This window comes from Phalangium opilio, unplaced genomic scaffold (assembly GCF_054372755.1).
Source record: "Phalangium opilio isolate 3A_F unplaced genomic scaffold, DU_Popi_V2 ptg000003l_1, whole genome shotgun sequence".
Lineage (NCBI taxonomy): Eukaryota > Metazoa > Arthropoda > Arachnida > Opiliones > Phalangiidae > Phalangium > Phalangium opilio.
In genome coordinates, this window is record NW_028324145.1 from 1850962 (window position 1) to 1865991 (window position 15030).

General features: G+C 39.9%; 2 protein-coding genes across 2 annotated transcripts; both read right to left on the reverse strand.

Annotated features, from left to right (window-relative positions):
* Nucleotides 1–3225: 3225 nt before the first annotated feature.
* Nucleotides 3226–7611, reverse strand: LOC149717055 (uncharacterized). Its single transcript, XM_089834669.1, has one exon. It carries the CDS (start codon nucleotides 7609–7611, stop codon nucleotides 3226–3228), a length of 4386 nt encoding a protein of 1461 aa, XP_089690795.1.
* A 2871-nt stretch (nucleotides 7612–10482) lies between these two features.
* Nucleotides 10483–11464, reverse strand: LOC149717056 (uncharacterized). Its single transcript, XM_089834670.1, has 2 exons — nucleotides 11189–11464; nucleotides 10483–11094 (listed from the first exon to the last, which is right to left on the reverse strand). Exons 1-2 carry the CDS (start codon nucleotides 11462–11464, stop codon nucleotides 10483–10485), a joined length of 888 nt encoding a protein of 295 aa, XP_089690796.1.
* Between the last annotated feature and the right edge of the window lie 3566 nt (nucleotides 11465–15030).

Genomic DNA, 15030 nt, shown 5'->3' on the forward strand with positions numbered 1-15030 from the left:
GTTAAAAAGGTGTTAAACTGAACCTCTGTTGCACAATTATATACTTATCTTTGCCACCAATTGCTCAAATAAGTGTTATTAAACCCTTTCAGGGGTGTAAATGAACACCTGTAACGGTGTCAAATTTGGACCCATATAAACTACTTTTAAAGGTGTTAAAGCACACCCCATTTTCTTAGAGTGTAAGTGTGATTAAATCCCTTCAGGGGTGTAAATGTACACCTGTAACGGTGTCAATTTGGACCCATATAAAGTACTTATAAAGGTGTTAAATCACACTCCAATTTCTTAGAGTGTACTCAAGTAGCTTTCAATGCATTGGAAACTCAGAAATTTCAAAACTTAGAAACCATTCCTTTTGAGACCAATTTTTCTGAAGCCACTTTGCAAGGCGTGGTACCAGAAACTTCATCCGTGAGTGATTTGGATATGTCATTGGTCGTTGATGATGGTCAGAATATGGTCCCACACTTTAGGGACAGTGTGATTCTGGCAACCACAAACTCTTCGATTTCAAAACCCATATCTTGGGCGTTGATTAATCTAAAAAATTACTCCAACAAAGGACTGTGGAGGGCCGATAAAACTAGTTCAGAACGGTAGCAGAAAATTCAGTCAATAACGACACCGACTAACAGAAAACCTGTTTTATTTACTACTTCAACCCCTAAAATTGACGATATTGCGCCACCCAAATTGAGTGAATTGCTGCCAGAGTTGACAGTTGAATACAATCCACCTCATCCCATGGAAGACAAAATGGCCCAACTTTTAGAAGAAAGACGCATTGTTGACATAAAACATTTCATCAACCAAGTTAGAAGCCTCGAAGTTCATCGCTGCCACAAAGACACTAAGAGGGTCATTCAAGTTTGTAAAAGAAATAAGATACGGTTTCTATTCTTATTTTTACTTCGAGTGTGCGTACTGCACCAAAAGTGTGAAAGTTACCACGGACTCAGTTGAATTAAAGCAAACTGGAGTCAAAAATAAGTATTGTGCAGCGTGTGAGTTTTGTAAGAGACACGGTAAAAACCCTGCCAACCATTTTTGCTATAAAAATTCGAGCGGACTCTCAGCCAGCATGGAGGCTGACATTCTTGTAGAAGGCTTTCGACAGAGTGAAGCTATGCATGGATTAAGGTATAAAAAATTTATCGGCGATGGCGATTCCTCCGTGTATAAGAAAATTTTACAGAACGTAGCATATGGCACAAAAGATTCCAAAATTGAATGTTCTAACCACGCGGTGAAGAATTTTACTTCACATTTGTACAATCACTCTGCTTTGTCAACGGAATACAAGCGATACCTCAATCCAGAAAAAAATAGGAAAATGACTAGAGCAGCTAAAGGAGCAATTTTTCACGCGTCCAAAAATAGGGAGACTGTTTCTGACCTGAAAGCTGACTTAGTTAACATTCCAAAACACGTTTTTGGCAACCATTAGCACTGTCGGACTTATTTTTGTGAAAATAAAAACGATAAGAGAATAATCATCCCGCGAAATCTATACCTTAAAATAATTTCTACTATAAACAATTTGGCGGCCAAAGCTGACAAGCTAATCACAGACGATACCAGCAACAGAGCCTAAAACTACATGTCCCTGCTTGTCAAGTTCAATGGAGGAAAACAAGTGGATCATGGGGAGGAAAACAAGTGGATCATGGGAAGAAAAACAGTTTCCAAGGAAGATGTTTTGGAGCCGCATAGAATCAAAATCACGGTAGAATGTGGCATAGGCAGCTTTGGAAAAAAATTACAACCAAAAGTCCCAATAGTTTTATGAAAAAACACATTGAGAAAAACTGTAATCATTTGGAAGCTAAGAAACGGTCCCTAACCAGAGAATTTACCAAAGAGAAAAGACAGAGGAAGCATCTTATGAAAGCTAAGGAGGTTGCCGAGGGTCAAGCTGATTATGGACCGAATTGCCAGCAACCCGATATACCAGCCGAAGAGTTTGAAAGACGAAAAAATCGTTCATTATCCAATTTGTCAGTTGACGAACTGAAGCGCGCAAAAATTGAAGAGGGCACTCGCGGGCAGGCTAGTAATGAAACTTGGCTAGAAGAAAGAAGACAACGTTTAACTGCTTTCAACTTTGGAGCTGTGTGCAAGAGACGCGAATCTACAAAGAGCGAAAATCTAGTCAAACGTCTTTTATACTCCCCACTCATTAGCACACCAGCCATGGAATATGGCAAGGCTAACGAAGAAGTTGCCATAGACACTGCTGCAAATGACACCCCTGTTGTTCAAAGCGGGATATTTATTGATCTGGACAAACCATACCTTGCCGCCTCACCGGATGGTCTCATAGATGATGATGGTCTCGTTGAAGTTAAATGCCCAAAATCCATTGAAAACATTGAACCGCTTGAGGCACCAGAGTTCGTCAAAGGATTTTGTTGTACGAGGGAAAACAATAGATTGAAGTTACGTATAAATCACAATTATTTCTATCAAATACAGGGACAACTTCACATCACCCAAAGAAATTATTGCGATTTTATCATTTGGAGTCCCAAAGGGACGTCTATAGAGCGAATATATGCGGGTGAAGAATTTTGGTGTAAGAAGATGAGTCCCTCTCTTGACAGATTTTACCTGGAATGCCTCCTTCCAGAAATTAATGACCCCCGCCAAACACGAAACATGCCGTATCGGGAGCCAGACTTCATCAAAGAAGCCATGAATAAACAGAATGGAAAAGCGAAAAGTGATGAACCAAAGTCCAAAAAACGAAAACACGTCAATGATGCAAATCAAGACTTTCAAGGTCAAATCATTTTAGAAAAGCCACAAACGAAGGACAAGCCGTGTCAAGATATTTCCAATGCGAGCCTAGAGAGAAAATCTAAAGTTTCAAAGAGAAATCTAAAAAAGACTCCACAATCGACAGATGAGTCTAAGATAATGAAGACAAGAAGGAAATTGTTAAGTCAGCATAAAACTTAAAAACAGTATCTTTATTACTTTGACGTAAGCTCGTTAAATTAACATTAAGAATGACTACATCGCTCGAGTATCTGATCCTGACTGTCGTCTCGCCGATCTACCTAGCCTGACTGTAGCTTTGTTTATCGTGTAAGTTTCTTATTGGCCAGTCTAGATCACGTGAATAAGCTAGCCTCGTCTGGGTCACGTGACAACATTATAACATCTTTCTTTTCATTAATTTTTTTTTTAATTTTATGCCTATGCTAGTGTTGCCCTATCCTATGTTTGGTATCGCCGTGGTGGTATTAATGGTCTACCACTCCTACTGGTTCTGCTAGGCTGGGCGTATGTTCTGGAGTCCTCCCGTTGGTTGCTCTGTGGTCTGGTCTCGTTGACGTCGTTGTCAGGCATCTGGATCCTTTCGTGAGTGTGGGAGGGTTCAGTCTCATCAAGATTGCCCGCTGTCTGAAGAACTGTTCCGGGAGGGTGTTGTTCGTCTATGACCTCTGGTTGTAGTGTTGGGTCCTGTCGTTGATCAGTCTCTCTTCGATAAAATGTCCTTGAGTTGAACGAGGCTGTATGGTTTGCTGGACTTGGACTCTGCTCTGGCGTGTTGTCTGGTCTTGGGAGTATTGGTGGAGTGGGATTGCGAGTACTGATATTGGAAAAGTTCTCTGGCTGTTTAGGTCGCAGTTGGATTCTGGTGCGTCTATAGATCTGACCCGTTGGCGTCTCGATCTTGTATGACAGAGGCTCTGTTGCTTTAGCAACAATTTTTGCCGGTTGCCAATTCCTTTTCCCTTTTTGATAATAAATAGCTTGACCCGGGTATAGCGGCGTTGACGTCATAGTCCGTTTTTCGTTGGCTCTATTTACCATGTCTGCCTGTTGATGAATTATGGCAGTCCTGGCCTTTTGTATCGGGAACTGGGGTTGCAAGGTTTTGTTTGTAGTTGTGAGTAACGTGCGTAGCCGGCGACCCATGCTTAATTCTGCCGGGGATGGACGATTCACTTTGGGGGTCGTCCTGTATTCTAATAGGACCGTTTCTAAGTCTATTCCGTCTTGATTACCCTTGATAATGGCGTTCTTAATTGTTTGTACCATTCTCTCGGCCAGCCCATTTGATTGGGGGTAGTGAGGAGAGGACGTAACATGTTGTACGCCCCACTTCTTCAAGAAGAGTTTAAAGTCCATGGCGTTGTATGGGGGTCCGTTGTCCGATATGAGCCTTTGAGGTGGACCATATCGTGCAAATTGAGATCTCAGGAAAGTGGTTACTGTTTGCGTGTTTGCTTTAGGTAGTTCTTGTACTTCAACGTAATGTGAAAGATAATCGACCAGAAGAATATATGTTTGTGATCCGATCATAAACAGATCTGTGCCAACCATTTCCCATGGTAAAGCGGGTACCGGGTGTGGTGTCATGCTCATTGGAGGATTAGCCCGTTGTCGTTCCATGCAGATCGTGCATTCCTTCACATAGTTAGTGATGTCTTGTGTTATGTTTGGCCAATAGACGTTGAGTTTGGCCTTGGCAATACACGCATTTGTGCCTTGGTGAGTGTTATGGATTTTCCCAAGAATCTCTGGTCTCATACTTTGAGGTATGACCAATCTGGTGCCACGAAAGAGTAAGTGGTGCTTGCAGTATAATTCGTCCTGATAGGGCCAGTATAGTTTACATTCTTCTGGTAATGTCTTTTGATGTTTAGGCCAGCCTCGTTTTACAAACCCAATTACCAGCTGTAAGGTAGAATCCTGCTGCGTCATTTCTATGTATCGATCCTGTACTTCTTGGGGGTGGGTAGTTATGGTATGTACTGCGGTTTGTGGGCCTTCCAGTTCAGGTGTGTTGATTAACATGTGTTTTTGAGGGGCTCGTGAGAGCATGTCGGCGATCAAAAGTTGTTTGCCAGGTACATAAATTAGATCGATCTGGTAGCGAAACAATCGCATGGTAAGCCGTTGTAGACGTGGTGAGATGAGTCGGAGAGGTTTTTGCAACAATCCTATGAGAGGATTATGGTCTGTTTGTACGGTGAATCGTGTTCCTGCCACATAGTAGTTGAAGTGTTCGCATGCGTAGACTATAGCCAGTAATTCCTTGTCTATTTGGGCGTAGCGTTGTTGGGTTGGATTAAAGGATGTCGATGCGTATTCCACTGGGTGTCCGTCCTGTAGGAGAACGGCTCCTACTCCGTGCGGGCTTGCGTCTACTGATAGAACGATTGGTTGCTCCGGGTTGAAATATGCCAGTACTGGGGCTGTGGATGTAAGTGTTTTTAAGTTGTCATAATGGCGTTGGTGTGTGGCTTCCCATCGAAAATCTGCATCCTTTTTAAGCAAAGCTCGTAGTGGAGCTGTGTCTTCGTTAGAATTAGGAATGAATTTTGCGTTGTAGTTTATCATGCCGAGGAAGCTTTGTAGCGCCAGTTTGTCTGTTGGTGGTGGTAAGGACGTAATCGCTTGGACTTTTCTTGGATCTATTTGTACTCCAGATGGGGTAAGGAGATGTCCTATGTAGGTTGTTTTCGTTACTGCCAGTTGTAGTTTTTGACTACTAAACCGTAATCCTATTTGGTAGGCTTTTTCTAGAATTCTTATTAATGAATGTATGTGCGAGTTCATGTCCGGTGTGGCAATAAGAAAATCGTCCGTCGATATATGTACTTCTGGAAATTGTGTCTTTGGAGAGATGCGCCGTAAGGCTGCTTGACAAACTTCCGAGCCTGTTGAGATGCCCATGGGGAGGCGCGTGAAACGATATTGGCCTTCTGTCGTGGCAAATGTGCACAGCTTTGAACTAGACTCATCAAGTTTTATTTGCCAGAAAGCGCTCTGGACGTCTAATACAGTAAAGATTGTAGCTCCATTTAGCTCCGCAAATATTTGTTGGGACGTTGGAACTGGATATGGTGTGCGCATTATGGCCTTGTTGAGCCGCCGAGGATCAAGACAAATGCGGACTGTGCCATCCTTCTTTGGGGCGGCCACCATCGGATGGACCCAATCCACTGCCTCCTGGACTGGGACTATGATTCCGAGTTGTAGAAGTCGGTTTAGTTCATGTCTCACTGGCTTTTGCAGTGCTATCGGTATTTTGTGGGCGGTGGCTATGTGAGGCATAGTGTTTGGTTTCAATTGTATGTGATGGGTGCCCGTAATTATGCCAATTTCGCCGAATACTGAGGAGTATTGTCGAATTACTTCCGTGGGTGTAATTTGTAGAGTCGTTGTCGTATGGTCTTCTTCGCCAGCTAATGATGTAGAGCTCACTTGATATTCTGGACGTGGTCCCAATGGTCTTCGGTGGTGTTCAATGAGGCCTAGTTGAAAAGAGGCTGCGGCACCCAGGATTGGCGTCCGGTCGTCCTTTATGACGTAAAATGGGCAGGTGATTGATGCATTATAAGAGGTGCATGGGAGATCGACTATGCCTTCTATCGGGACTGTATGGCCAGAGTATGCTGTTACCGTGTGGACGGGTTGTCGTAGTGTCAGCCTGCCTGGTAATGTTTCGTAAATTTGGTTTGGAATGATGTTTACTTGAGATCCTGTATCCACCTTGAAGGTTATTGGCTTGTCAAGGAGATATATTTGGTCGTAGATCTCGTCCTCTCTCGGTAAGTGTGTAAGTGGACGTAGTTCTAACTTGGGTACATCAAGTGTGTGGGTGTCCAATGTGATACTGTAGTTGAAAACCTCGTTATAATCGGCTGGGATCTCGTCAAATACCATGGGCTGGCGTGAGTAGTCCTGTAAGGGCTCTCTGTCCTCCTGGGCCTGTTGTCTTTCTTGAAGTGAAAACGTCTTTCGACACTTGGGGCGCCAGTGTCCCCTAATGTTGCAATTGAGACATTTCGAGTTCCGTGCTGGGCAAGGTCTCCCCCCGTGACTTGTAGTACAGTTGGGACAGTCGTGATTAGGTTGCCGCTCCTCATATGGGGTATTCCGGCGATTACTGGTTGAAAAGCGCGAAGAGTGAGCTTGGTAGTGTGGCTGGCGCAAGATGGGTGGGGGTGCGGTGTGACGTGGTCGCTGTGTCTGGAACCTTCGTCGATTCATTGCATCAAGGGTCACAATTGGTATGTCGTTTGTTGTATTTACCCGAGTGGCGTGCTGTGTGCCCATCAAGGAGGCCTGAATGCTGGATGTTTCTTCCGCTTGACATCGGGCAACAGCTATGTCAAGTGTCAGGTTGGGTGTAGATAGTAGTTGTTTCCGTAGTTTGTCATTGTGTATGCCTACGACGATTAGGGTGGTTATCAATTGATCAGTTAATGGAGTAAAATCGCACTCATAAGCCTTGGCCTTCAACTCCGTGAAGAAATGATCGAATGTTTGGTTCTCTTGTTGTTTCGTTGTTAGAAACAAATAACGCGAATAGAGCAGGTTTCTGTATGGTTGATAATAAGTGTCAAATGCCGCTATAATTACCGGAACGGTACGGGCGTCGTCTACTTCTGGAATTGGAAGCGTATTGTATATTCTTCTGCCGACCGGGCCTAATACGTGTAAGAATGTGGCGCGTTGAATCGATACGGTTTCGCCATTTAACTTGGCTGCAGTGGCGTATATGACGTAGCCTTCTTTGTATTCCCTCCAAGCGGTAGCAGGGTCTGTACCGGGTATAAATTGCGCAGGGCTTTTGAACGATGCCATCTGGAGTCAGTCTCCTTCTGCTGTGGTCGAAATCAATTTGGGCCTTGGCGTGTTGTGACGGTGCGGATCTTTCTGTATACGTTTGCGTGGGGCCGTAATCCCACCTCTATCACCATGTTATGATAATAAGTCAGCATAAAACTTAAAAACAGTATCTTTATTACTTTGACGTAAGCTCGTTAAATTAACATTAAGAATGACTACATCGCTCGAGTATCTGATCCTGACTGTCGTCTCGCCGATCTACCTAGCCTGACTGTAGCTTTGTTTATCGTGTAAGTTTCTTATTGGCCAGTCTAGATCACGTGAATAAGCTAGCCTCGTCTGGGTCACGTGACAACATTATAACAGAAATGTACCTTGAAAGTTCCTGAAAAGCCTCAGTCAAAAAATGGCTCTAAAATAGTCAAGCCAAATCAGAAGGGAGGCTTGAAGATTTTTCAAAATTCCACGTTGAAGGATGATAATTCGAAGGTCCCCAAAAGACCGCCATCTAAATATAACGCCAAAGTTCCCAAAAAAAGCAACAAATGCAAAACCGGATAAAGAATGAGTAAGTGGCCATGGTATCTCAAAAAATCAGAGCGAAACAATACTTCAAAGTCAACTTAAAACTTTAAAACTAAAAAGCAACACTGTGATTCTTCAAATAAGCTTTAAAAAATTTTCAGTTTGCTTCATTCTGTGGAAGTTGAACCTATAGCGCGAGCAGCCTGCGTCCGCGAGTCGCGTGATCCAAGAGGCTATGATCTTAAGAACTTGTTTTTGAGCAGTCGACGCTTGTTTAGTATTTTCCGAGCTTGAACAACTTTATTTGGATTTTCTAACTAACTATAACACCCTTAGAAACAAATACTTTGTTATCAGGTCGAATTTTCGTCTAAAAAAGTAATTCAGGTAAATAATTACAGTTAATAGAGGTTTTTATATCGTTTGAAATACGTTTTTCGACGTTCTTTACGGCCAAGGCTTAGTAAGTCTGTATAGACTGTAATATAGTCTTTATAGTGTCATTCCTCTTTAAAGATAATTAAAAAAGCTAATTTCCAGATCCTTTTTGGAATTCTGTTATCTGTAGTCTGCTTCGTTTCCTGCTAGAAACATATCCTAGATTTTACCGGATTTCCGGGGCCCTTCCAATTTGAAGTAAAAATGTTATATCTTTTCAATTTTTAGCGTGTTGATACTTGAAATAGAGTGTTTTCACCTTGTGAAAAATTAGAAAACTTCAAAATACTACTGGAATGATGACAAAAAGTTTTATGTGTTTTCGCTAGGGAAGTTAAACGAGCTCAGTTAAAGGGATACTTTCTTTTAATTTCATTGCAATAAATCCCTATAAGGTTAATTTATTTCGATAGATAGACAAATAAGGATTCTGAAAATATATATGTTTTTATATTTTAGTTTAATTAATGATTTTTAAATTACGATTAAAAGATCCAAAATGCTATTGTTTTGCGATCATGAGGACACCTGGTGATACAGAGTCGAACCACCGAAAAACGTTACTAGTTCGTCTCTACCAATTTCGACGTCATAAGTCTCTTAGGCTCCGTAGTGTTTTACCTACTGATAGGGGGATTCATTCTGTGAGCGCAGTATGATACAGATTGACGGGAGTTCCGTCATGGAACGATAGTTTTTTATAAATCCATGGTTCCGTCACTACGCGGGGTAACGCTGCCGACTTTCGGCACGGCATCGGCGATCCCATACGTTCGCTGAGGCTTAGTGAGTTTAAACCAATTATTATCATTGCACTGTTTCCGTTAGAACTTAAACACTGTTTATTTCTTAACGTGGTTTTAATTTTACTCTCTCGATTTAAATACTAGGCATTTTATTTTAATAATAAATCACAAAATATTCTAAAACTCGTCCATCGTAGTTTATTTTACACGTTAACTCCATAGAAGCGTAAAACTCAAGGCGCCAAACATTACAACTGCTCAAGCGCGGCCATAAGTGTGAAAAGGCTAATTCTCGTTCCTACTACTTTTTACTCCGAAAACGACAGTTTTCATTCTAACTACTAGCAACCAATCAGAGGCCGAACTTTACCTACGTAGGTAATGGGTTGAAAATGGCGACCGATTTTAAATCTGGAGTTCAAAATTTAAATTTTTATTCACGTTGATTTTAAATAATAAATGTTTCTCGCGATTTCTACTGACCCCCATGTTTTTAGGGGTGGTTAATTTATAGAAAACCAATGTTAGTTTGACCAACTCAGATAAATCCGATTCTATCCCTTTAAGTGACTAGACCCTCGAGAAAAATAAATAGCAAAAAATGTTAAGATAAACGAAATTACTATGGCACAGGACGATCGAACGCACTTTCCCCTTTCAATGAAAATAACCTGTAGGTTTTACAATACATAAAGGGGAACCTCTAATCCCTGCTTGGGGCGGTAGTTCTCCATTGCCTGGTGCATGGTATTTTTAAAAATTTTGGACCACCTTGAATACGAGACTTACGAGGTTACTAAAATAACTAATTCTCTAATTTAATTGTTATTTTACTTTAACACTGGTTCGACCAATTAAGTAGCCATATATTTTTCGAAAGTATTTTTAATGAAAAGTAAAATTCAAAAAGAAACGCTGCCTAGCTTGCTCATCTCTCCTTCGCGCGCTAACCGACAACAACTCTCTCTTTCTTTCCTTGGGGTTGAACCCCACCTTAAAAACCAGTTTTCTTGGGTCCCCCTTTTCTCCTTTTTTGCTTAGAATTAATTCCCCCCTTAATAGGACCCCTATAGACTTGAACAAGCCAGGCAACACCAAATTACAAAATTGTTTTACACAGAATTTTAAGTGAAATTCCCACAAATTCCCCCCCATGAACAATAGTTCATCGTGTATCTTAATCTAGTTCCAATGGATGCAACAAATTAATTGATCTTTTAATCATTTTCTGATTTGGCAGTTTTAAAGAACATGCTCGTATCTTAGAATCACGTCCGTCGAAAACCTCTTCAACTGTCGCGATTTGCCATTGTTGTCTGGGGAGGTCTAAATCGTTTACCAACATAACATCTCCTGGTTTTATGGAACATCTTTTAGTCAGGTCCACATTGTGAGCCGAATTTAGAAGTAGATGATACTCTCTCTTCCATTGTCTCCAAAATTTATTTAATAGAGTTTCCTTGTACTTCCATCGTTTCACGGCTTGTTTGCTTGATATCGTGCTAGTTGGATTGAAATTTGAATTTGGAGGTAAAGATGTAAGCCGACGTCCCACCAAGAAATGCGCGGGCGTTAAGCAAGTAGGTTCATCCGCTTCACTGTGTTGATATGTCAATGGCCGTGAGTTCACCACAGCTTCCACTTCGGTTACTACCGTTTGCATTTCCTCGAAATCCAACATCGCCCTTCCAAGTGTTTTCTTGAGCGCGATTTTTACCGTTTGAACTTGTCGTTCATAAAAGCCGTCCCACCAAAGTGATCTTTCAGCTATGAACTTCCAGGCAATGCCCTGGGTCCCAAAATACTTATTAACTTTTGGCTTTTGAATGTTTTTCCAAATTGAAATTAAAGCTTAGGGCATTGTCCGAATAAAATACTCTTACAAGTCCTCGTCTTGCTATAAACCTTCGAAAAGCTTGAAGGAACGTTTCAGTTGACATCTCGGTTATTAATTCCAAGTGGATCGCTCTACCCACACCACAGGTGAAAAGGCAAATGTAAGCCTTGTACGTGCAAGTTGTTACTTTTATTTTTTCATTGACTTTCGACTTGCTACTTCCCCTTGCTTGTACTTCTTTTATGTGTTTCTTCAGGTACAGAGGCCCGGCAAAATCTACTCCAGTGACTTCGAAACTAGCTGCTTTGCTAATTCTGTCCATCGGTAGAGTGGCAGTTTCTTCTGCTAAAGCCTTAACCTTCCACGATTTTCATTTTAAACATTGAGATATTCGGTTCTTGACTTGTTGCCTTCCTTGTGGTCTCAAACGCGTTTAGGTTGAGAACGTTTATGTTTCAAACGCGTTTAGATTGAAAACGATTATGTTTCAAACGCGTTTAGATTGAAAACGTTTATGTTTGAAACTCGTTTAGATTGAAAACGTTTATGTTTGAAACGCGTTTAGATCGAAAACGTTTATGTTTCTAACGCGTTAAGATTGAAAACGTTTATGTTTCAAACGCGTTAAGATTGAAAACGTTTATGTTTCAAACGCGTTAAGATTGAAAACGTTTATGTTTCAAACACGTTGAGATTGAAAACGTTTATATTTCAAACGCGTTCAGATTGAAAACGTTTATGTCTAACCCGCATGTAGTTTTCCAACGTTAATGTACAGATGTGGTATAGCTTAAGTAATATATAAACAACTATTTCAAATTATAATATAAAAATTATTCTTGGAATATCAAAATAAAACGGATCTTTATAGCTACAAAACTACCAAAGGCATCGAAATTGCGAAAAATATATCTATATATTACTTTTAAATTATGAAAAAAGAAAATATTAAGGTTTTGTAGGATTTCTTTACACGAGGCGAACTGCTAACGCGTTGCACTAGTGTAACAAGTTCTAAAAACCAAAATATTACCTCTCCGAGTCAAGAGGAGGACTACTACTACAAACTTATTAACCTAGATATAGAATTATTTCTCTTTTTTGAAGTAAAAATTTACGAATTTTTAAACCAGTATTCCGAGCATAGCGAATATACAGTAAAGCAGACGACATTTACATCCAATAATGATACGTCTTGGACACATTTAATAAGTAAATGGGAAAAAAACAGGAAATGAAGTGTATAGATTTTGGAGAGATATAACCTTTATGTCTTTGAAAAGGCCCAACTGTCTATGCCTCAACTGTTAACCCTATTTTCTTATAGCTACATTCACAACTGGTTAGCAGTATAAACACTACAGTCTCGTTTCACCTCAACGATTTTCTAAGTTTGCCAACATGAGTGTTAACGTTAAATATCACCAAAGCTGACTTGTGGTTGGACGCACTGAAAGTCAATACGCACCATAATAAGAATGAAAACTTCTAAGCTATAACCCAATAACGATTAGCCCTTCCACTGATCTAATTGCCACCATGATGCATTCCGTAGCTAATACCCGTTTACCATTAGGCTTTTCACTGGTCTAAATGCCAATATGATCTTTTCTTCTATTATTAAATCTAAACCTGATTATTTAAACGTGTAAATAACTTTCGACTCACTCTGAACCGTTAATGTCCCTTCATTACAGACACGAAAATAAAACCCACAGTTTAGTTCACCTTAAGTCTCAATTATTTACTCTTTGGTTCACTAAGCCTATTGCGGATAATATTTGATTTACCCGATTGAGTCCAGGCCTAAGCTTCCTTCTTGAAATCTTTAGATCAAGGATTATTCTTTATACAGATATAGTATAGCTTAAGAAATATATAAACAGCAATTTCAAATAATAATATTAAAAATATCCTTGGAATATCAAAATGAAACAGAGCTTTAAAGCTAGAAAAGTACTAAATGCATCGTAGTTACGAGAAATATTTCCACATATTCACTTTATATTATGGAAAAAGTGAATATTAAGGTTCGGTAGGATTTCTTTACACATTAAAGCAAAGCGAACTGCTAAAGCAGCGCGCTAGTGTAACAACGGACCGACACACACAGACAAAAACATAGACTGCTTTTTAACTCTTTCCGTATTAATTTTGAATTGAGAAACAAAATTATCTTAAATATTAAAATAAATATATAATTAATATTTGATATTTTATTCGTTAGTTGTTCGCCTTATTGAGCTTTACATCGTTTTAAAAAAGAACAATTAAACATTCTTGAAAGACTTGACTAATATTGACGTTTGAAATGAAACATACGCCTGTTGCTTCGCCTTACTCAAATAGGTAGTATATAAAGGATTCGAATCGCAGCTGTAGATAAGAACATCGCAATTGCGTGAACCTTTGGAGGAAGACCCCGCCATTGGAAGGCTAGACGTTTCTCGTAACCCTTGCCGATCGCAGCGTACAAATATAAGTACCCTGGTAATGGTAAAACAGTCAACGTGGTCGTCCCCTAGCAAAAACGTTGAACTGACCGGTCCCAGGTGCCTAGAAAGGCTTAAAAAAGTGTTAACATATTCTATACACTTATTTGCAAGTTTAGAATCGTCTTGATATTTAATAGAAAACCCCATTTTGATGTTTTTACGTTGGTACGCCAAGATAACAAATAATATATTTTGATCGGTTATATGTACTAAACCTCTGATCTAAACTTACAGTTCACAACAGAAATGGTCACTGAAACATTTTTGAAGGCAATTTTAGCGTGAGTCAAACCGTTTAATGAGCAACACTTTTCTAAAATTAGAATTCATAACTCAAAATTAAACCCAGTTATAAACCAAACTAATATAAAAATAAAATTTAATTTATTTACTAAATATGGGCGAAGTTCTAATACGGCTTTTTTGTGAGTAAATTCTGACTTTTGACGTGTCAAGCACCAGCGAATGAATGTACCCCATTCCCAAATTTCTGAACCTTGGCCTCTCGGCATGAGAAGGGGTTAAAACCGATTCACCAAATAAAATATTAATTATTCTTCCTCAGATGCTCGAGTTAACTACATGACGTCAATATGTTTATATCCTTTACACCTAGAGTAGGTTTTGAACACGTTTAAACCCTGGCGTTTCGGTTTATGTCCACTTTACGATAAGTTTAGATTTTAAACGTGTTTTTAAAGGCTTTCAATGCGCTGTTGTGTTTAGTTTTTATATGTTTAACTATTACACCCATTGGTACTAGTTGGTGTTTAGTTTTCGTACGTCAAATCTAGGGGTTTAGATTTTCAACATGTTTAAATCAAATGGATGTGCTCAAAACCTAAACGTTGTTTTTTCTGTGTAGAAGCACCGCTATAGGCAGTGAGAGTTGACTAGCCTCTTGCCTGTAGTGAACTTTGGCACAGTCTGGCGGTGACCCTTGGTGTGAGGGAGAATACCCCAATGGTGGCCTCGCCCCTGTGTGTTTTCCGAAATGGTCTTTATGCGTACTAAAATGATTACCCGTAATACGTAACCGGTGTACAAGTAGCGCCAACAATGTAGAAAGGGGTGGTGACGTTTCAAATGAAGACTGAATTATGACCAAGAAATTCTAAAGCACGGAGAGGGAAATTGCAGTGCAATCTTTTCTTCATAGAGGCGACAATAGAAATGTAGCATTTCGATATACGAAATTAAATGTGTAAATTCGTGCAACACCCTTGTTTGGCATCCACTATTAAATATTTACATTTTCCTTTCGAATTATTGAAACCTCAACACGTACTCCCTTCAAAATAATTAATTTCATGATAAAATGTTTTCGGAAAATGTAATTGTTCTTGAAAAAGCGTAGATATGTAATTTTTTCAATTAATTTAGAGGGAATGGA